The 23,712-nt window shown below is 43.9% G+C and overlaps 1 protein-coding gene across 2 annotated transcripts in view; it reads left to right on the plus strand.

The window, feature by feature from the left end:
* Positions 1-23,712, plus strand: part of ADAMTS17 (ADAM metallopeptidase with thrombospondin type 1 motif 17) — a 156,142-nt gene that overhangs the window by 4,889 nt on the left and 127,541 nt on the right. For both annotated transcript variants that reach the window (XM_085070355.1, XM_085070356.1), the window contains exons 3-4: positions 5,098-5,263; positions 16,689-16,861. In XM_085070355.1, coding sequence (XP_084926481.1) covers positions 5,098-5,263; positions 16,689-16,861 — 339 coding nt within the window. The remainder of the gene's footprint in view (positions 1-5,097; positions 5,264-16,688; positions 16,862-23,712) is intronic.

Raw genomic sequence — 23,712 nt, forward strand, 5'->3', positions numbered from 1 at the left:
CAATACAGTCTACTCACAGAGGAAGATGGCTTCTTTCCTTCCAAGCTTCATGTACATTTGCATTTGTTAAACTTCCTGCAACTCCTGGTGGACAAATTTTCCAGCTTGCTAAAATATTTCTGAATGGTGGCTCTTCATTCTGGTGTGCCCTGTTCTGTTGGGACCATCCACAAACTTTGTGAGGGTGTAGATGTAGACAAGGACAGATGATGAGAGCATCTTTCTGGATTTCTTGTTCTAAGGTCCCTGAAGTCCCCCAGGTTTCCAGGTGGGTGTGAGTGCCTTGCAGGACCTGGATGTGTCAGTGTGGGTTTGGATCGTGTCTGGAAGGGCAGTCAGGGCAAAGAGAACTGAGTAGGTTGGACTGCAGCCTCCAGGGAATGAGCAGTGACTCCTGGTAAAACAGTGAATCTGCTCTGTCCTTGGGAAAAAGAGGGTCAAGGATGCAGAAGAGGCCACAGTCTGTCAGTTTTAAGCCTGTCTGGTTGTCCAGGGTTGAGTGAGTGATAAAGAAGAGCACTTCCCTGATGGTTCATCCTGTGCCTTAGGTACCTTAGACTGGTGAATTGTCCCTCTGGAGGAGTTTGCCTTCCTTCATTCCCTGCAGAGGGAGGTGATGCCTGGTTCAGAGCAGATGCTGCAGCTCAGTGAGCTCCTTGCCTGGCCCATGAGGAGTTTGCTGTGTGCACCAGGGCGGTGCTGCCCTTCAGGTGACTCCGGAGCCTCTGCTGCTGTGGGAGCAGGGCAGAGCAGCCGTGTGGGGATTAAAAGATGATACAATTTCCCCCGAGGAAACCTTCAGCTCCACTGAACTCTTCTGTCTGGGAGAAGAGCTGTTTGGCATTCATCCATAGCTGGGCCATGAGCTGAAAAGTTAAACCTCTTAAAATTACCGTGCTGGGTTTCCTTGTGCTGGGGTTTTCCTTCCTCTTCCACAGTGGACAAGAGGGAGAATATGTTGGGGTTTCCTTGTTTAGCAGACTTGGAGGACAGGGCAGATATTCCTGGGTATGGTCTGCTCTCAGAACTGAGTGTAAACGTGAAATGACTCTGGGACAAGACTTGACTTAAAGCTCTCCTTTTCAATTTGCTTGAATTGCACTTTTAAATAACAACCAACCAAAGCTGACACATGGTTAATAAGGACAGGACTAAAACCCACATGAAGTTTATTAAACTGTATTTGTGGGTTGTTTTGTTCTTCACTTTAAACATTAACTTCCTTTTAACTTTGAGGAAATGGTTAAACAACGATTTACAGTGTAACAGTTGAGAAATTGAGAAGGGGATGGAATTTGTCAGATGTTTAAATCTGTTCTCTTTTCAGCATGTTCGTATGTATGTAACTAATGAACACTTAGGAGCAAGAGAAAAATCTGTTAAAGATTCAGCATTTCACAGATCTCCTTCAAAGATGTTGTGAAAATAAAAAGGGCTGGAAAAACAGTGTAACTGTTGGAGAGTATTAACATGTGGGAAGGTCGAGAACCATGTGCAGAGAGCACTGAGCATTTGGATCCCTGTTCTGAGCAAGCCTGGAGCTGCTGTAACTCTACCAGCACTACCAGGGCACAGGGACAGAGCAGTGAAGCCAAGGAGGCAGGACAGGGTCATACAGAGGCTGTTTTACCACTGTAAATTTCATTTCACTGTCATTTCAGTGACATTGTGAGAGGACCTTCCTCCTTTCCCTGCTGTCATTTAGCCCAAGAAAAGCTCCACTGGAAGATGATGTGTAGCAGAGGAGTGAACTACTGGTAGTACAAGAGTAGATCAGAGAGTGAGCAGGTTACTGCAGTGACCACTGTGTGTGAAACTCTGGATAAGAGCGTGTGGGAATGTTTTGGTGGTGAGCAATGTTGAGCTGATTTCTAAAGGAAGGCTATGAAATATCCTTCATGTGAAAGATTGTGCCACTGTTAAGCGCAGTGGTGAGTGGGGCTGTAGTGGGAAGTGTGGATTATTGTTTGTTTTAATCAACTTGTCAGTTTGCCTGGCTTTGGAGGCAGAAATAATTCCAGCCTTTCCTGTTAGCAGAGCTGCAGGATTCTGTCAGCTACGTGGTCTGGCTATACCAACTGTGAAATCCAGGCTGGATTCTTAATGCAGATGCTGATGAACTCTACACTCCTCTGAATTTCTGGCCTCCTGATGCCTTCTGTATCTCTGGGATGGTGGGGCTGGGCAGCAGCTGCTTTTCCCAACGTTCAGCAATCCCAGGATCTGGCACAGCAGCAGGTCCTGGGCTCCCACAGAGAGAGAAGGATGGGAGGGAGTATCCCAGCTTTTGATATGCATCTCCCTAAGCAAATGTGAATTGGCAGATCCAAAGCATTTAATTTAATTGGAATGATTTCCAGAGATGTGGGAAAAGTAGCTCCAAGAGTTATATGGTCTTCTGTTTAACTTCCTTATTGTCAAAATCCAAAGCCTTCTGCACTCCCTGAACTTGTACAGATGAGAGCAGAAAGCACAGAGCCTTTGTCCAGTGCTGATCTCTGATGTTCCATGCTGGGATTAGCACAGGACAGGATCTGGAAGATTTGAGGGATGCAAATGAGGAATGCATTTCTTATGGAAAAAGCAAAATAATGATAATACTCTTCAAGTTACCATGTCCAAAAGATCTCCTGCAGGCCAGCAGGTTTGGGGACTCTTTTGAACCCAGCTGGCAAGTCTGAGTAAATTTTTTACTCCCTAGGAATACTTCACAGGCCTGACCCTCCAAATCCTTCCTGCTTGAAACTCTACTTGCCTTGTCAGACTGAGCTTGAGATGCTTCCCAATGTGTTCCAGGGTGAAGACTCATGGCTCTTTCCCTCCATAGGTTTCACAATTCCAAAGCAAATGTGAAACATAAGTCTTTTCCAATGGTTTAAATTATTTTCACTCTTGATGCCAGAAAGTGGGGATAATGTCGGGTGGTGATGAAACTGAACTTCTTCTTACATATTTTTGGCACCAACTGAAATGGTTGGCAGTCTGTCAGGAGCTCTGGTGTGGCTTTTAGTACCATGGCACCAGATTTACAGCCCTTCTTCTAAATAATTAAAACCTATATTAAAAAAGGGGGCTGGGGTTACCTCCCAGCTGGAAGATTGGAACAAGGAGGGGAAGTAGTGGAGAACATCATAAAGGAGGCTGGAAGAACAAGCCACTGGAGCTTTTGCTGTCTCTGAAGCAATTCTGACAAAGCCCAAGTTGTGATTTAATGAAAAGGCAACCCTTTGGCGACTCCAAGAGTGGGTCTTACGAACTGGTGAGCATTCTGTAGGGCCAAGAAATAATGTCAGGTTTTCTGTGTAAATGGAAGCCCTTCTGAGAAGTGCCAAGGCATTTTATCCTTAAGCAATGCCCTTGTCCCAGGAGCAAGGTCTCTTTTGGAAGGCCCCCAAAGAGGTGTCTCTTGTCTCCTCAGAGACAGAGAATTGATTGTCTCTGCTGTGCTTTACAGCCATGGCCAGCGGAGACACCAACTTTTACAGTTTTATTTTTGTCCCAGCGCTCTTTGGAAATCAGTGACCCTTTCTGAGAGACCCTGGTTCCCCCTGAATGCTGTTCAGTCCGTGTGGCTGTCAAAGGAGGAGAGCTCTCATTTCTGCTAGCAGAAATTCCTCTTGCTGGAAATACTGGGCCAAAGGGATTTCCTGGGTGTACGTGAGGACTGAATTTGGCAGGGAGGTGTGGAAATGTACAATATACAGTATGTATGTAATGTATATTATAAATCATATTAGTACAGTCAGCTGTTGAACATACAGCCTTTGCATGTACATGCAGAGCATTTCTTTGGAGAGTTGCCTGGCTGGCACAGAATGTGGGGAGGGGGGAACCAAAAAACTCTGCTCTCTCTTTTTATGAGTGGGATGGGTGTTGGACCTCTCTGGAAGCACCTTCAGCTCTCAGGTGCACCACAGGCACAATCCTGGCAGGCTGGATGAGCCCTTCTGTTGTTAACAGCAGTTAAATCAGACCTAGAGAGTTCTCTCAAGGGGAGCTGTACATGGCAGAGCTGTGTCTTGAGACTTTTAATTGCAATATAAATAATCACTGGATTAGTACAATGAAAAGTAGGAACCCCTCGTTGTAAATACTCACTTTGTGCAAAGTGTTACAACCTCAGTGTTGATTACTAAACCTGGAGGCTTTGTTAAGTTTTAAGGTGATAACTTTGCTTTCACTCTCTTCTTTTCATGCCAGAAAAGGAGTGGAAAAAGCATAAAAGAACCTTAAAAGCTCTGGGTTGTGAGCAGAGGAGGGCTCTCCTGGGGCAGAAGCTGGCTTCCAGAGGTGTTCTTGCCAGCCCTGGTGTAAGGTCTGGACTTGGTGCAAGCAAGGCAGGGATTTAGTGCTCTGACCTGGACCCTGTGGAGTTATTTAGGCAGGGTCTTTGCCTTCCTTGTGTCACTTCTTCCAGGGATGGTGGAAAATCCTGTAGCTGGGACAGTGCAACAGTCCATTCCTGACTTCACCTCTGAAACCCAACCCGTGGCTTGCAGGGAGAGCAGTGCTGGCTATGTGGCTGTTAATGTAGTCAGGAAGAAGTATTTGGTCCCAAAAAAAATGTGTGGCTCTGCAAGTCACACTTGCATCAGCTCACTGTTGCCTGTAAGGGTGGTACACACAGGGGCCTCCTGTGTGCCGGCTGTGTCACCTCTGAGCTCTCTGAAATAGTAAATGTCATTTAATAGCAGGGCAGTCCTGGCAGTAGGAAAGGTGATTTTGAAGGGATTTCTGTTAACAGGATTTATTTGTCCTCATGTGAGCTGAGCATCTCATAAAACACACGTATTTGTGGGGCTGTGTCTGGAGAGAGAGAAAGAAGGGAAAGCAAAGGTGTTGACAAGAACTCTCACCTTTCCTTTGTACATGTACAGTGCATTGTTTCTAAATAGTGCTCAGTGATATAAAAAATAAATAAGAGAAGTAGATTAAGTTCTTTAGTCTGTATTACACAGGCTGAACATGACCATAATCACATCATTTCCTCATGCTGCAGATAATGATTGCAGTGAAATGGCCTGGCCTCAGGCTGGGTTAATAAGCAAGGTTTGGATACCAAACTGATGGGGGTTTTTTGTTCTGTTTTGTGGACAGGTTGGCTACATCCAGCTTGGATCAGAGCAGCTGCTGATCCAACCTGTGAATGCATCTGAGACCTCGTTCAGTGGCAAGGAACATTTCATCAGGAGGAGAAGATCCACCAGACCCGGCAATCCCAGCAAGCCACATGGTGCTGAGGAGCACTGCAAGGTTGTAGCAGGTGAGCTTGGAGTGGCTCCAGAGAGCAGCCATGGGGATGCAATTATGTTGGTATTTTGCAATTCCTGTGGGAATTGCAGCTGGAGCTGGGGAAGGATGGCAAGGGTGAGTGAATCCTGCTGCTGCTTCAGGCAGGAGTCACATCACAGATATAAAATTGTCAGGGCACATGCTGTAGCATTCAGTTTGTGAGATGATAAACTCTGCTTTAACCTTGCAGTGTGACCACTGCTCAGGAAGATATTCACTGGGTTTTTAGCAAAGGTCCAAGTTTTTTTGAGTGAAGTCAGTGGTGAGGGGGGCTTTTCCATCTTGCCTTCCCACTGGAGTTGTGCTGAACAGGCAGGGTTAGAATGGTCATCCTCAGATTTCAGAATGTGGAAAACATCTCACTTCAGCTGCTTTGATATGCTTTAATCAGAAGTATCATCTGTGGAGTCCAACTGCAGGGATCCAGCTTGTAACAGGATGAGGAGATATCCGGAGATAGAAGAGATGCACAGTTTCTCTTCAAAACCATCTGCTTTCTTTTCCAGCTTCTCATGCCATCATTCTTACTTCTGTCTAGCAGAGCACGTGATAACAGTGTATCAGGGTCAACTGGGCAGACTTTGTATTATTTTATGGTTTTTAATTGCTTTTGTAAGGGCTTATGTGCATTTGGAACTACCAGATGTATTTCAGCAAGGTGATTTTTTTTTTTTTTTACTAGGAGCTTGATTCTGCTTTTTCTGTCTGGTGTTTGACTTAGCAAACTTAAGCTCTATCTGATAAAACAGCTGTTATATGTTACATTACAATTTGCTATCATTTATCAAGAGAAAATAGCTAACTCTGTTCGTTGATGGTATCCTCTCTTCTCCCACTCTTAAAGCCACACAGTCAAATTGCCAGCTGGTATAAACTGGTCTATTTTTTGGCTTCATTGGAGCCAATTGAATTTTCTCCTTTCTGGAATTCTCTCTGGGTGGGTTGCATAGGGAGTATTTTTTATGAACATTGTGAAATCTCTTCATTAGGTTGCAGTGTCCCTGTGTTTTCTGTTCCTTTCATTCCTCTCCTGCCCCACTACACAATATTCCAGTGTCTGCCTTCTCCTGGATGGATTGCATGAATGGAGCAGTGAGTTCTGCTGCTGGGCTGCCAGGGGGCACAGTGGGGAATAGGACTGGGAGATTTTGGGAGTACAGGAACGAGACTCACTGGGACAAGGGCTGCTGTTGGACTTGGAAGGATGTGGCAGCAACAGGAGGCACAAAAAGCTTTCTTGGGGGAACAGCAGTGGAAGAGGCCTGAAGGAACTCACTGGAATAGGCAGCCAGGAATCTAAAGTTTACCTGTAAGGCTTTGCATCTCAGTTTTTGTGTTTAACCAGGCCTATGAACCAGCAGAACAACCTGTGCCTGCTCCTGAGCTGTGTCCTCACTGGCACTGCTGCTGGTAAATCCTGCAGCCAAAGGCCTTTATTTTCTCCTGTGTGGAGCTGAGCTCTTAATAGTTCAGCAGGTTTATCATTCTCAGGGGTTCAGACTAAGCCAATCTTCTTTCTGATTCTCTGAGAATGAAATCTTGGATCTGGTTACAGTTACAGATCCCTTATGTCTCTTTTCAGAGAATTCAGCACCACTCTGATTTCCCAGCCAAGTTCCGTAGGTGCTGCAGCCCTGTGGTCACAGAGAATGCATTTCAGAATTCTTACACTGTAAAATAAAACAGCCATTAGTTAAAAGCTTGAATTGAACCAAAATCAGTGCAGGAAATTAGCTTCATCCTTTTGCCACTGAACCTTTTGACCTTCTGTCTAGGAGCTGGATGCTCCCTGTCCTTGGCAGAACTGAAACTCCCTCCCTGAGAAGAGGGACTAAAGGAAGGAAACTGGGGAGACATTGGGTAATTAATTACATGGGATTACAAAGGGAAAGAGGAGTTGAGTGACTATGAAAATTCTAAAAGACACTGAAAAAAATGTATTTCCAGTGGCACCTACTGCTTCCTGAAGGCTCCTGACCCACTGTTCCATTTGGGATCAAAATTCCCATCCCTTGGGTGCTGATTCCTTCTGCTGTGCTAAGCAGGGAGCCAAGCCCCTGGCAGAGCTGCTCCTACAAGCAGCCACTGCTGTCATAAAATAATTCAATTGCTCATGGGCTTTGCCACTTCAAGGCAGAGCCTGAATGTTTGTCGTTGTTGAGGGAGAGAAATGTAAGTCGTGGCTGTTAATAGACTTAGCGCGTTAACGACCTAATTGACTCCTGTCTGCTTTGGATTAACTTTCGTGCACAAGGAGTTTAGAAACGAAAAAATTAATCCTGTCTGACACACAAAAGGTCCATTCCTAATGAAACTGTGTGGAAGTGATCACCTAGGGGTGTTCTTCCAGAGTTTCTCCTGGGAAAAGGTCTCTTTGCAGTGGTGCTCACCAACATGGGCTGGTCAGGTTTGTACTAGAGGTTGTTTTCCACTGGCTCAAAATTTGGCTCAGCCAGGCTAAAACTTGGCAGGAAAGATTGGAGGTTGTAAATACATGGGAATATTCCTATGCCAGACATTTTAGATACAAACCCTGTATTGTGGAACGACATAGACAGAAAAATATGGGTCTGTGTAAATACAATGTAAAATGAGTGTTTTTCAAGGGCACAGAACTGCCATGCCTGGGCATTTTCCAGTCCTTTACTGCTGTTCTTATATTGTCTAAATACACAAGAATCACCTCTTGTATTTTCTTCTTAAAAATTTGTAATTCAGTGGTAGCTGGCATAATCTGGGGTTATTTGGGAATTAAAATACAAAGCATCAGAGGATGAATTTTTCATGTTAACTATTGGTCATGTCATAAAAATTTAAACAGGGCTAAATTGCTCAGTGGCAAATTTCCTGTGATACATTAACTTAATTACTTGTAAAACAAAGATGCTGGATGATGTAATGACTTGTGTGAGTATTTGGAGGAGGAGCAGGAAAGCACTTTAAGAAAGCAAAATGAACTTAATCAAGAAGTGCTACTGAGGGGATAGAGAGCACAGCTTTCCAAGGGCATTGCTCATGTGTTCCCCACAGAAATGTGGTGCTCTCCCTGCAGACCCCAGCCTTGGGAGAGGGAAGGTGGCTTGGGGCCAGGTAATGCCATCAGGCTGGTTTGATAAGTGGTGGTTAAAATCTCTAAAACAACTCCTTTAGTCTAAGTGGTGTAACATGTCCTGCAGCACTCAAAATTATTTTTAGGTCTGCAGGAGAACTTTGTGGGAGCCAAATTTCTCCTGGAATAATCTGTATAAGAGGATTAATCTGGCTGTAGTCAAGAATGGGAAAGTACTTAAGGTTTTGCATGACTGGATCCTTGAGATTTGAACCTGTAAGTGTCTACTAATGGGTTAAAAAAAATCCCAGGGCTGATGTTTTAATTCCTTTGTTTAAATTCCAAAGTGCTTCAGCAGCAAAGGAGGGATCCCATCAGCATGGCCCAGGTGCTATTGTTAGTCATATGATATGTGAGTATGTTTTATTTTTATCACCTGTCATCCAGCAAGAGAAAGAGTTCAAGTCACAATGCACATTTCTGCTCAGGCATGAACATGAGCCCCTGTGAGGCAAACAGAAAACCTATTAAAAGGTTTCCAGGTGCACATGCAGTGAGGGAGAAGGAAGGGAAGGTTGGGTTTCACTTGCTCTGAAGCATGGAGTCGTGAGGAAGATGGGAAATAGCTTCACACCAGTGATGTGAAACACTTCTCATCTCTGGACACTGGGCAGCATCTGTGTAAACCTCCTGTCACACCCTGCTCTTATTTGAAAGAGCAGCTCTGACAACTTTCTTGTCAAAGGTCCTGGAGAAGTGTTTTTGCTGCGGAGAGAGTGGAGTCAAAGGGAGTTTTGTTTGTAGGTTGTAGTACCTATAAGTAAGAATTTCCCTGCAGAAGAGCCAGGCAGGACAGAAAGATCTCTTTTAGTACATCCTACATGATTTTTGCAGTGCTCTGAGATAGGGCTTCTTTCATTGCCCTGTCTCTGGGACCTTGTGACATAAAATAAAGCTGTTTCCATGTGACAATATCCACCACAACCTCAGCTGCAGTAAATGGATTATTTGTGTTAACTATCATGGAATAACAGTAGTTTAACTATTTACTGAGATCTGGACACGTATTTTGCATGTTTTCTTTGCCACCAGAGTGTGTGGATAGGAAAAATGTTTTAGTTTTTCCTGATTTTGAGAAAATATCAAGGTTCAAGACAGAAACCATGTTGTGAAAGCATAGGAATCTCCTCTAACCATGTCATAAAACTTTCTGTTTCTTTGGGAAAAGTAAGTTCTGTTATAACTTTTCCAAAAGTCTCCAGTGATGTATTAAAGTCTTCTTACATAGAAAGGATTTGATATAAAATACAGTCCAGGAGCATGAGAGAGAGCAGCTTGTCTTTGGAGGGAAGGTTGTTATTTCATGTTTATGATATAGAGCTCATAAATTACTCTTAAATGTGGGTTTGCTTTAAACCCTTTTGTCAGTTTAAATGAACCAGTTTTCCTTTAATGCAAATGTGCTGCACATAGAGTGAAATTAACAGGAAGATCAATGTTTTAATTCACAAAATAACAATGTGTTACTTCTCTGCATAGTTACTTTGCAACCTGTTTTAACAATTTATCAAAGCTGGTAATAATTTAAGTAAGTGCTGGTGTGCAGGTATCAAATGTGGGGAATGCTTTCCCTGAACAGGTATAAATCTTAAACACATGTTACTGCTAGGTTGCATTTCCCCATCTTTAATCATTGTCTCTTAGCTGTGTTTTCTCTGCAGGTTTGACTTGGCCTGAAAGAGCAGTTGTTATGGCCAAAAACATGTGCACTAAAAATAGAGAGATGTAATGCAACCTGTATTAGTCCATATTAGGAAGCAGCTGTTGGAGAATTAAAGCAGGATTTCAACAATGGGCTCCACAGAAGATGTAATGTGATTAAGTGTTTGCAAGCACAGAAGGATTCCCTGTGTCAGGAACTCAGCACTTTACCCATGGGAGTGTGTCTCACTTCTGTGGATAAATCCCTTGGTTTTTCCAGGTCCCTGGTCTTCCAAATGGGGAGTCTGGGTTTTCCCTGCAAGCCTGTGATTGTTTCCTCATGGCTGATAAACAGCAGCCTCCTGGAGCAGTCTGACAGTCAGAAGTGTCCTTTTCCATCACATGTGGCAAGTGAGGTTTTACTGCAGGTCTGTTCTGGATGATTCCCTCAGTGTGGATCATGAGGAGCATGAGGGACTTCTTCCTCTGCTGTGAAGGTGAAAAAGAGGCACAAAAAGGAAGTGGAAATACACATAATGGGTGGATTTCTTCCCCTTCTAGAGCAGCTGTGCTGCTCCTTTGCCTGGTTATTAATGACCTGGGTGCTGGTTTCCATTAAAACCCAATGAAGTCCATCCTGGCAGGTGGTGATGAGCTCACTTGTCATTGTCCACTGTCTTGTCTCAGGATGTTCATGGATATTTCCATGGTCATTCTGGCTAGAAAAGCAGAGAGGTGGTTCCTGGACAGAGGTACATTGCTCATCTTTTAGGTGTTTTTGTTTCTTCCATGTTATCACTGTCCATTGCTCAAGCCATGCCTGCTCCTCTACCACTAAATTGTCTTATTTATCTGTCATGAGTCCTTGGTATGCCACAAGGAAAGTGTCCTTTTCATGGGAGATGAGTGCACATAGTCCAGGAGGTGGGAATCTTTGAAATCCTGGTGACAAATGGAACCATTGAGCAGAAATCAGTGTTTATCCTGTCCTGTCTCACTGACCTGCCATTAAAACAAAGTCCTGATGTGTTGTGTTGATGACTGAGTTTGTTTTGCAGAAGAATAAGGTTTTAACTGATGTGTCCAAGCCACAGACTAACTTGGATAACAATCCTTGCAGTAAAATCTCCGTGGTGTTTTGAGATGCAGCTCAGAGTTCATGACTTCTGTCTCAAGTTCTTGTTTGCTGCTGTGCCAGAGAAATACTCATGAACTTGTGATTTGGTATGAAAGTGGCTGTTTGGAAAAAAAAATAAACAAAAAAACCCCAAAGCAAAACAAAACCATTTTTGGAAGGTGCATTAGGAGATAATGGATCATTCTGCTGTGCAATAATTTTTCCTAGCAGTTGATGCATGGTTTTGTCTGCCCTTCCAGTCAGAGAGAAATTGGAGATGCAGTTTTGTAGGACAGGGCATTAAAAATGAGAGGACAGATCTCAGGCTGTAATTAGGTGTTCTTTTGGTGAGCAATCATTTGTAATTCCTGAACTTCAGGCAACCCACTGGCATCAGCTGGCTGTGGCAAATCTGAAATTCCCAGGTTTTGGGTGAGGTATAATAGGCCAGGGCACATGGGCAGTTCTTGTGCTGCCTCCTGACAGAGGTGAAGGGGGCTCCATGTCTCCATGTCTGGAATTAGTCCCCTTTTTGAGGTGTTTCTATCCTGCTGCTGGTAGTAGGGAAATTTTGTGACATCCTGTCCCTCTGATAATTCAGCATTGACATATGGTTTTAGGTTAAGTAGTAAGCATATACCTCAAGGACTTCCTTTCTTTAATTTCTAGGCTTGGTTTGTGTGCAGGATCTCCCTTTTCTTTCTGTTTTGCTTGGGAGAGGTGATGATTTTTATTTTTAGGTGAAGCTAATAAAACCTGCCTAATGTGAGTACCAGTCAGAGGTTCTCTGGAAACTCCCGGGGCTTAGTGAGAATTAATTTTAGCTGTTTGCCCCACTTGGATACCCTCTCCTCATGTTGCTGAAGTAACAGAACATGGTAAAACAGAGCTTGCTCTCCATCAAGGGTATATGGAGATGTTGAAAGGGTCATGGGAAGAGGGAAGGGAGCAAAGGGCTCCTGAGGGAGAGCTGGAGAGGATTTTTAAGGCAGCAATAGGAAAGAGCTTCTAAAGAGAAATCTGGCTTTGCAGAAAGGACTCTGCAGTTTAACTTTTATTTGTGGCTTTTGTTGAACAGCATCCAGAAACTGTCAGTAGGTTTAACAAGAATGAGGTAGCTAAAATTACAAAGGGAAAGATTAGGCAGGAAAAAAATAGTGGAAGGCTGTAGGAGAAGAGGTTTCTTTTCAGATGAATCTGGGAAATACAGTTGGAAGGGAGGTAGGAGGAACAGGAAAGGACTCTGCACTTACAGCAAGAATCTGCCAAAAGCCAGACAGTGCTAGACAGTGCTTTTGGTGTGTAATAGGAAAAGGTCATTTGGGGCGTTTGCTCTGGAATTGCACATCTGTTGAGTTGCCATAAAAAGCACTGAACGTAAGGAGTTTTCTGCAGAGGCCTCAGAAGAGCCTTGTTGTGCTTCTGATCACAGTGGGGACTCTGGTTCTTTCCATTCTGAGGAAGATTTCAAGGACTGCAGGATGTGATATGATCATGGGGCTTTGTAGGTGATGAGCCAGGGAAGGGTAAAAATAAAAGCCACCAAATGACCTTGTGCAACATACAGCCATTTTATGCTGATGATCTGGAGGTGTATCACCCTTCTCCCTTCACCTCACAGCCCTGGATTTTGTGGTATTTTGGGCCAGATAGGCTGTGTAACACACTGTCAGAGAGAGTGGCCAAAGAGTAATGTCCCTTGTGCTCAGTCACCTGCAGCATGTACGTGCTGTGTTGTAGATTGACTGTTTCAGCTCATATTTCATATGAAATTCTCTGACCTCTTAAGCAGGGAGCACCTGACTCCTAAAATCATGTGCTGTGTGCTCCCTGCAATGTAAACTCCTCTGACAGCTCCTGCCCATGGTTTATGGCTTCTTATGCCTTCACACTAACACTTAACATCTGCACCACAAAATTTGTAACATCAGTTTGTTCAAATAAAGAATCCACCAAGCATTTAATCCTTGTTTTAATGGCTGATGTTTATTTTAGTTCGGGGTTTCATGTACTCATGGAGGGATTCTCTGCCCATGGTCCATAAATCTTGCAGGGCAGGAATGAGACTTCTCTGTGCTGGCTTGTTTCTGAAGTGGGGCTCTAGAGATGGAGTATTTTTATTTTTTGGATACCTCCATGAAATTGACTCACTTCAGGTATGAGCTGCAAATGTACTTAATAAGGACTTTTCCTGTTGGTTTTGGATCTTTTTCTTCATCAAACTTCTGTGATATAGGATATGTGCATTTCCTTTCTCTTTGTGATGGTTCCTGCGTGCAAATGCCTTGTTTTCTCCATGTGCTTGGTTGTGCTGCAAAATTGCATTTGTTGTAGGCAGGAGGATGCAAAGAGAGACCACTGTGAAAGTGGACAGAGAGGATAAAATAATTTACCCTATGGAGCAACTACAAACTTGAAAAGGAAAAGGGACACCCACACTGCCTCTCCTTTTCTAAGTTGCTGGTGTTGCTGTGCGTGTTTTGGGGGGTTTTGCAGTGACTCCTGAGCTCTTTGTGGGTTCCCTCAAGCCCTGGTGTCTGTTTTAAGTGCAGGTAAATTTGCACTTGGACAGTGTGAGGGTGAGGGGAAGAGCAAGAGCCCAGATCCTCCTCATCAGGTCGCTCTGGCTGCGTTTCCAGCAGCCTGTGGGGTGGTGGTTTTCCACACACATCCTCTAATCCCAACCCCATGGTGGAAAGCAGCCAGTCCACAGGCAGAGGCTGTGTGTGAACCGAGGCTGCCCAGCCACTTGCCAGGAGTCCCTTTAGGCTGCTGCTCTCCAAAAGTCACACCTTGCAGAGTTTTGTTCAGCTGCAAAGAGGTGCCAATTCCTTCATCTGCCTCTGGAGGAGGGACCACACTGGCAAATGACCATGGCATGACCTCTTCTCCCTGGAGTACAAGCTCCAGTCTAGCAGAGTGGGTTCCTCCTCTGACACAAGTGTCTTCTTTTCCACTAAAAAAGAGACTTTTAAGTGAAAACCTAGAGATCTCCAATTTTTTTTCCACTTAAACGTTTTTACACATCTCATTCAATGTGAGGCTCAGACTTAGTTGAATCTAGGCTTAGCTCCCCATAATTTCAACTTCTTGGTAGGTAAGAGATTTATATAACATCAAAAAACTTACTAGGGAATTGCCAAAATAAGAATTTGATGGGGAAGTGCTGCTGTTTCCAGGAAGGTTCTGATTAACAGCAACAAGACCCAAAATGTCAATGTTCTTGCTGAAATAATTCACCCTTTCTTCTCTTTTCTTTGATTTCTCCCTAGTATTTAAATGATAACCTTGAGGACCTGAAGCTAAAGAAGATGTAGCTTGGCAGAGGGAGGGATGGGTGATGAATGGAATGAAATTAATAGAACAACATACAAACACATGAGGTGTTCCACAGAAGTTTGGTAAAGTCATCTCTATCTCATAGTTGGCAAATCAAAGGTGCATCCATCTTTCCTTCTTTCTTGTGTAGTCAATACTTCATTTGTGTAGTCAATCTCATTTATTTTATTTTTATTACAGAGATCCCCTGCTGTGGGGCAGCTTTGTCATGATTGTGCCATTTTCTGTAGCTGTCCTGAAGCCCACGTGAAAGCAGGCCTTGAAATTTGGTTATTTTCATCTTTGCTGCTGGCATGTAGCTTCCATTACTTATGATCACCCCACATTTTAATTTTTTTTCTTGTCCCCAGACTCCTGTCTGTCTCTTTAGACCCAGGGGGATATTTCCAAACTCTCTTAAAAAAAAAAAAATCAAATCAAATCTCATGGTTGTTTTCTCAGTTTAAAATATGTACCAAGTGTTGACAGTTGATGCCTTGGGCAGAAAAGCATGTGCAGAGCTGTGCTGGATGACTGCAAGAAACCTGGGAATGAGGAGATGGGAAGGATGTGTGAAATGTGCATATTGACAAGGCAGAAAATGCATGAATGGGTGAAGGCAGGAAGTCCATTTCAGGTGGGCTTTGAGGGGCTTGGAGCTGATGGAGTTTGTCACCCTGAATGTAGGAGAGTCAGTCAGGGGAAACTGATGCTCTGGGAAAGAAGGGAAATTCAGTTTGAATTATGTAAGGGAGCTGGTAAAGAGGCTGTGGAAAATCAGGATCAGTGAACACCAGCTCAGCCCTGGCTGCAGCTTTGCTCAGAAAGGGTCTCAGGTTAAATCTAGAGAAAATTAAAAAGTGATTCTCTGCTCTGGGAAATGAGCAGCACATGTTGTGTGACATAAGAGGGACCTGCCTGAACATCCATTAGGGTCTGTCCCATGTCAGTTTTGCACTGAATGTCGTGTTTGTGCTCTTTCAGGACTTGTGTTCTGTTCCCTTTTCCACAGGAAAAAATCAGCATTAATAACAGTGTCTTATCTGGAGTGTATCACAGGCTGAACAGTAGGCAGAGATAATTTCAGTGGATCTAGGCAGTTTGTATTTTGTTTCAAAAATAAATTGGTTTTAATGACTTCATTTGCTTCTCTTTCATTTTACAACTGAAAGCATGAACACATTTTTTTGTGGCTGCAGTGAAGCAAGCAGGTTCAGTTTCATATCTGAACTTAATTTCTCCTTGGGTCATGCCTCAGCTGCTTTGCCTGTGAAACACATTTCACCTTTCAGCTTAGAAGAAGACAAATTATTAATACATCAGTCCTTTAGTTGGGAAGAAGGAAAGTTTACCTTCTGTGGTTTAATTTTTTGTATCAACTGTAGCTTGACCACTGCTTCACTTTCTAGGCTGTAAAATATGCCCTTGCTACAGGTCCTTGTAACTGAAGCTCATAAATCAGCTGGTGCAGGGAGTCCCCTGGGTTTGGGTCACAGCCCCAAGAAAGAGGCTCGTGAGCTCTGCTCCTAGGTGGCCACCAGCTGCTGGTGCTGCTGCTCAGGCCAACAGCAATAAATGAGCAGAGAAAGCCTGAGAAGGTCATATCTGGCCTGACCTTCTGCGCTTCTGGGTTTCAGCCAGAAACTTCTGCAGTTGGCCAGTAATGAGTGTTCCAAAACAGTCTGACTTAATTTGAAGATTTTGAGACTATCTTATGTTCTGTTGCATTGCTCCAGTAATGCTGGTAGCCAGGCAGAATGTAACTGATGGAAATATTGACCCCAGGAATATCTCCCAACTCCCCTGGAGAGCCTGCAGAGTGTAGAGTGCACATTGCATCCCAAGGCATGGTTTCTCATCCTAGAGTTTTCTTCAACAGACTTCTCCTTAATTAGCTGTTGTTCCATTATAGTGTTACTCCTTTCACACACAGTTTTTCCAATTTCTGACTTTTTTTGTAAGAGCATGACCTCTTGGTTTGAATTAGTTAATCTTTTACTTTTTTCTTTAACTTCTCCCATCCTCTTCCCTCTTTGCACATCATCTCCTGGCCTCTGCACCCAGAGGCACAGATGTACCTGCAATGGAACCAGCCAAGAACACTTTAATTATAGGTTATTACAACCTGAACACGCATGAGAATGTTTGTTGAAAAGGGTGAGAGTGTTTTATTACAATCTGCCAGCCTTAGAAGGTATTTTGACCTTTCAGAAAAGAAGAGACAAAAGAAAGTGAAGTCCACCAGTGACTGGCGGGAGAGGAGGAACGCGATTCGCCTCACCAACGAGTACACAGTGGAGACCCTGGTGGTGGCAGATGCTGACATGGTGCAATACCACGGAGCAGAGGCTGCCCAGAGGTTCATCCTCACAGTCATGAATATGGTGAGTAGACACTTCACTCTCAACAGAAGAAACAAGAGGGAACAGGTCATACCTGGGGTAGGCTGAAGTTGGCTTATCTGACAGCGGAACTGTTTTGACCTTCAGGTATGAGGAAAGGTCTTGGTTTTCTTGTGTTGTGTGCCTCTTTTCCATTTGTGTGATTCCTGGCATTTGCCTGTGGGCATCACAATAAAAACTCCTTTTAAAAACTGAAATGGCAAGTTTTCACTTAGGGGAAATAATTGTTCTGGAGTGGTGTTTTCTAGCAGGTTTTTGGTGCTGCTGTGGTTTATTTTGGAGGAGGGTAATCCACAGTGGATAGATGGTCTTGTCTGATGTGATGTTTCTTGAGTTCCTAAGGATGTCCATGACACGCCTGTTTCACAGGAGATATGGGTCATTGTTCTAGGCAGTTCAAGGTAGCAGTCATATTGATTTCCAGCAGAAAATCTGGCTTTAAGTCCAAAATTATTTTTATCTCTGATTTTTGCACAATGAAAATGGCTGCTTCCCCTGATGTAGAACATGTGGCAAACTTACCACCCAGCTGCCAGCTGAGCTCCCTCTTTTCACCCCAACACCTCTGGGACTTCATGAAGTGGTCATACTGATTATACCTATGAGTTGTTGATGGAGGTGGGCTTTAGAAGCATTCTAGAAGTCCTGCAGGGAATCTGTCAGGAGTGAGGGGAACCCTTTGAAACTGCAGGCTCATGTGAAGTGTGTGTGTTAATTTGTGAGCTGTCCTTGCAGTGGAGCCTTCTGTCTCAGCTGATAAGGGAACACAAAGCCTCCCACAGGGACTGCTCACTGCTGGCAGTGCCATTAAGGAGGTAATGGCTAAATTAGATGTGGACATGGAAAACTCTGCTCAGAGGCTGCAGGGGTCCTTCCAGAGGCATTTACACAAGAAGGTCTTGGAGGAAGCTCATATTCCTTTGCCCATGCTATTGTAATATCCAGGAACAACTCATTCTCCTCACTGTGCTTCTGTTGGTGTTCATGAGCAGCAAATTGGTTTGGGGAAAAATAACAGTTCTGAACAGTAATTGCCTGGTCATGCTTCCCAGTGAGGAGATGGATGCTCAGCATAAACCAGCTATGGAACAACAGCTTTCTAAGAGCTCTAGTGTTCCTTCATCAAGCACTGGTGTGAGGGAGCTCTCCTGGAGGGAGATGCTGATTTGTTTTTCTTTGCTGATTGAGTAAGGAGTTTGATTAGTCTTTTCCATTAACGAGCTGCTTTTCTATGTCCCTTCCTCTACCTTTTATTTTGCCTTCCAGTGTGCTCTGACAGTTATCACTTCATGGGGCTCCACTGGGGCTCTGCAGTTACTTTTGATGATCCTCATGCCAATAGGTCAATTATTTCAGTGTAGCCATTGTGGATCTTTATGTTGTGTAGCTTTTTCAGCTGTGAAGGGATTTTTCAGCCTTGTTAGGGATGGGCACACTGATGGACCAAGTCTTAAACAAAGATGTCTGTGGATCTTTGAATTTTGCTGTCTGTCCAGGCTGAGGTACTGCAGAACATCCCAGCCACATCAGCTTGCCAGGTGTGGAAATATATGTGTGGGGAGGTGCTGATAGATGGGCTGGGTTCTCTAAACCCATTTATTAAGCAAATATTGAAGCTTAGTTTCCAATGGATTAGGCTGATGGGCTTTTAAGCTCGGTTCTGATGCTGTAGTGTGAGCTCACCCCTTTATTAGACACTGGAGAGAGCACATGGAGGAGGACTCTTGGATGAGGAGCACATCCATGTGACATCTCCTCAGGTGCAAAGTCCAGCTGAAATGCTTCCCACTGTTAAGTCATTGCTCCTGGGGTCTCACTCATGTGAGTTTTTTCTCATGTCTGATAGGATTTGAATTCATGTTTCAGCTTTTCAGCCTTCAGAGGGGCAATGGAAGAGTCTCTCCCTTGGCCACCTACATTCCCACGCTCTCAGGAACATTTTTCAGACCTCTGAAGGAAACTGCTTGTGAGTGACTGGCAAGACTGAAAGATAGTGAGGAATAATAATAGGCAAACACATAGATGGCATCATTGCATAAATCCTTTATTCTAAGATGATAAACCAAGGTGAAATTCAGGGAAATCAAAGGGAATTTCAATGGTACATTTGTGTAATGAAAGCTGACCTTAATGCCAGGAAAAGAAGTTGAAGAATAATTCAGAAAAATATATTTCAGAGAGAGAATCATGTGGTTTGGGAAGGCCTTAGCCAAGCTCTTGACTGCTTGGGATCTTTGTTTCCTGCCTCCCTGTCAGCCTTGGGTGACTGTTAGCTGGGGGACAGGATTTGCCCCATGATATTAGGCAGTGCTTATTCAGCTATGCTGCAGGATGGCAGGCTGCCTCTAAAAGAAACCAGAATGTTAATTTTGGCTTGGATGCTTGCATTTAAGCAAATAGAACATTACTGGTCAGGGGTATATTAACTCCTCTCTGTAAGCCATTACGTTTACTGTCAAACCACAAAACAAGCATTAAGAGGTCTTATTAATGCATTTTATATTTATAGACATTTTAAATAAAGTGATCTGCCTTAAAGTATATAATATCTATTTATGTTACAAGAATTTCTGAAGGGGAAAAAAGTCAGCATTACAAAATACGGGTTTATTGCTCCCTTGGTAAATGAGAATCTTAGAGAAAAAAAACCACCACCCTCCTCTAGAATAACAGCTAAAAGCACAGCAAACCCATTTTGGAACCCAGAAATAACAGGTAGCACTCCATGTAGCAAATGCTGTGTTTTTAATGGTGTTCCATAGTTCTGACCATCCCCCTGAACAGAGAATAGACTCACATTAAAACAACTTGGGTTTTGTGAATGTCACTGTAGAGCTGCAGGCTCTTCCATTTACTAAACTAATATTTGAAGACAGATTTTTCCAAGATCATGGAAGAATTTCCCCCTAATGCACTCTGTAATGTATAAGCAACAACAAACACGGCTCTAGGGATTTAAGTTGGCTTTTTCAAAGTACCACTGCTAAAAAGAAATCTTGTCTTGTTTTCTGGCAAGGTGTTTGATTCAGCAGGATTTTCCGAACAGGTGGTAAGGTTGTTGTCAAATGCCACCATGCACAGCTGCAGCCTTTGCAAGGCAGTGAGAGTGGGCATGAGGAATGGAACAACATGGACAGGCAGAGATACCAGCAGAACTGTAGAAATGCAAAATCACCTACTTAAATATAGGTGCTGATCTATTTTCCTAAGTTAAACTCCCTTGTCACTGAGCTTTGTTGCAGTGTTTGCATTCCAGTTTTTGTCTTACCTTTGTCTTGAATCTCCTGTTCATCCCTTCTTTTGTAGTCACCAGTGTTTAGAACTTCCTCTAAATTCCAAACCCAAGTGCCTTTGTGGTAGAACAAGCTTAAGAACATGCCTGTTTTGCTCCCCCATTCTGTTAGTCTGCATCTGACAGCTATAATTTCTCATTGCATTTCATCCACGTGGAGCTGTTTGGATGGATGGTCTGTTCTTTTTTGCAGGAGTTTTATGCTTTTGTTTTCTCTTGTGTTTTCATCTGAAAGAAGGACCGGTAAAGGAAAAAGGAGATTCTAGGAGCTGCAGTGGCCTCTGCTGTGTCTGTTTTTCATGGTTTAGGTTTTCAGCTTTCTGGAGAGAACTGATTCAGATGGTTCAGGAGCACATGATAAATCAGGATGAGACCCTTTGGAAAGTCCTGTCCATGGCTGTTGTGTTGTTAAGGATGAGGAGTGACTGGTTTCAGTCAGTGCCTCTACAGTGAGCTGTGGATGTTGGCTCCTTGCAGTTGTGCAGAGCTGACTTTACAAACCAAATCCCACCCAGACTGACCCTCTGAGCATTTAGGGACAGAGATGTCTGAATTTCTGTATTCCCAAAACCACAATGTAGTCATTTAACAGCTGCTTTCTATGTGTTTGAAGACCTAAAAAAAAAAGGAGTTGGGTTGGTTTGGGGTTTTTTTTTTCTCCCCTAAGTGCATTTTTTGGGGGTTTTGGAATAAATTACAACTGTGGCTTGGTTTGGAGCTTGCCTTTTTCTCAGGGAGTGCAGCATGGAGGGTGATTTTGTGCAGTGTGTTCATTCTGCTGCAGCTGTTGCTAAGCCATGCGATTAGTGGGGAAGCTCTTTGCAGCAGCAAGCAGGAACTTGAAGTTAGTGATCTTTTGGATGTCATTAAGAGGGAAAATTCTTATGTTGTTCTTTAGGAATGATACTGTTTTACTCTCTGAAGCCTAATTTTACACGCCACAGATTGTTTTTCATTTTGGATTTCCCCTCTGAGGGTTTTTTAATGTTAAAAAAGCAGATAAAATCATTTTTATCATGCTTGCATTGCATTGATGGATTTATATCTCTGTGCTCTTGGGGGCTGGCAAATAAAGGCTCCAGAGGTGCCACTGATAATCAGCCCCCTTGCCCTGCTCTGGAATTTTCATGGGGGGAACAAGGACATAAGGGAACATAAGGGAAAGGGATCTGAGTGTTTGATCACTGTCTACAGATTTCTCTTTTCGCTCCAGCAGCCTCAGCAGAAAGAGTTATGTCAACTGTATCTTATAAAGAGCTATGAATATGTTCTTTTTCATAATATTTAAAGGAGTAATTTGAAAGCTTGGCTTTAGGTGGGTGTTAGAAATCCTATAGCACTTTTCAAAACAAGACAAAGACAACCTCAGTAACCTGACTAAGACTTCTGCTGTCCAAACCTCATCCAGCAGCCAAGGCAATGGGAAGGCTCCTTGAGTGCAATGTTTAGGGAAGAAAAAAGAAAAAAAAAGCCAGTTTACCCTCAGGGTTGCTGTTCTGAACTCCAAAACATCTGAAACACACACGTCTCCCTCCCACCGTCCACCTGCAGAGGAAGCTCTTGAGAATTAAAAAAAAAATTAAAGTGATGTAGTTTAGTTCCTCTCTCAGCCCAGTTCCTTATGTCTGTGTTTTCTGTGTGCGTGCTGGGGCAGGCCTGGACAGCTTATGCCAAAACTGCATTTGTTCTGCCCCTTCCATATCAGAGATGTGAGGAGGAAGAAAGGCAGGAGGAATGCAAACAGAGGAGGATGGTCCAGCCTTCAAACTTTTCTGTTTTCTTTAGGGCATTCTGTACAGTAAAGCTCTGTCAGACAAATGCAGATGGAGGAGGGAGATGCCAGAGACAGGCTTTATTCTTCTTCTTGTTCTACGGCACTTCCATTTTTTTCTGTCTGTTTTGTGTGGTTCTTTGCCATATCTCCAGTTTCCAGAGCTCAGTCTCTACTTTTGATGACTCCTGACAGAGAGGTCAATACAGAAGTGTAGAAGTTCACCTGCAGCAGGGCACTCACAGCACTCCAGTCACACTGACCACTTTTCCCATCCCTTCCTTTCAGCCCAGTGGTCCAGAACCTCCATTTCTCTTCCAGCCAAGCTGCTTTCTGCCTCTTTTGGTGGTGTCCTAAACCAGTAACCTTTGCATTTGGTTCCACAGCAGGGTTTCATGCAGCTGACACTTCTCTTCCCAGCTGCCTGCTTTTATTAAAAGGTTCCAAACCACTCCAAATATTTTTACTTTTCCCCTGCTGGAAGTAGTCACAGCAGCCTGAAGGGTGTGATGCAACTGCAGGCTTGAGGAAGGGTGGCCCACGGTGTTGGGAGTGGGCAGGGAGGTGTCTGTGAGTCAATCTCTCTGTCTGTGCAGCAGGAAATCTTGAGAACATCTGCATGGGAAATCCCATTCCTCATCCCCTGGTACCAGTTATCCCAGCCACCTCACTTGGCACGTGCTGCTGATGGACACTGGGATGTGATGTTGGACATGCTGAGTCTGTGGGATTTGGTTTCCTTGTTGGCTGGGTGAGAAAGGCAGAAGGTTGTTGCTGCCATGGTGGAATTCCATTCTTAGCAGGAAAAATCTATGATGTATTTGAATTCTTTTATTTTAAATTCAGCTGGAGTCTGTGATGGTGCATCCTTTGGGCACAGCCTATGGTTTAACTCTGGCTGTGAACAGCCTGAGCTGTATCAGGCTCATGGGGTTTCTTTTTATCCAGTCATTTAAAAGTCTATTTGCCTTCTCCCTGGGATTCCTTCTAGTTTTAAAGCCCATAATCTGAGAGAAGTTTCCCACTGAAAGTACAATGTGTGGGTGCAGCTGGCAGTGGGGCTGAGCCCTGGAGCTGCCCCATGCTGGGCACAGATTGTCCCAGACCTCACTACAGGGTCCAGCAGAGCCTGTCAGGAGAGCTGGGGCTGCCTCTGTGAAAACATATTCAAAAAAGGGGGAAAGGCTGCATACTGGAAAAAAGTGGGGAAAAAATCCACGTGAGCACCCAGGTCAGAGCAGGAGGATGAGGAGCTCCAGATGCTGGAGCAGAGGTTGCTCTCCAGCCTGTGGGGAGACCATGGTGGGGCTGGTGGCTGTTCCCTGGAGAGCACTGTGACCTGAGGAGAGCAGCCTGTGCTGGAGCAGCTCCTCCTGACAGGAACTACAGCCCGTGGAGAGGATCCACACAGCAATAGAGAAAAAGTGTGAGGAGGAAGGAGCAGCAGAGAGAGTTGTTACAGGGCATGAACACTTCCCATTCCCCATCATCCTGCATGGCTCTCCAAGGAGTCAGGAATGCAGGAGTAGAGATGAGGTGAGGGGAAGGTGTTGTTTGAATTTATCTCTTTTCTTCTGTATACAAATTATTTTAATTGGCAAATTAAGTTTTCTCCAAGTCAAGTGTGTGTTGCCTGTGACTGTTAAGTGATCTCCTTCTCAGAGGGAAAGGTTAATGTTCCTTCTAAGAAACACAAACTGTCATCAGTCTGTGGCTCCTTTGGGTTTCATTTAAGAAAATAAGCAAACAAAGCTTGAATAAACAAGCAAA

This window comes from Lichenostomus cassidix, chromosome 10 (assembly GCF_008360975.1).
Source record: "Lichenostomus cassidix isolate B80296 chromosome 10, HeHo_3.0, whole genome shotgun sequence".
Classification (NCBI taxonomy): Eukaryota; Metazoa; Chordata; class Aves; order Passeriformes; family Meliphagidae; genus Lichenostomus; species Lichenostomus cassidix.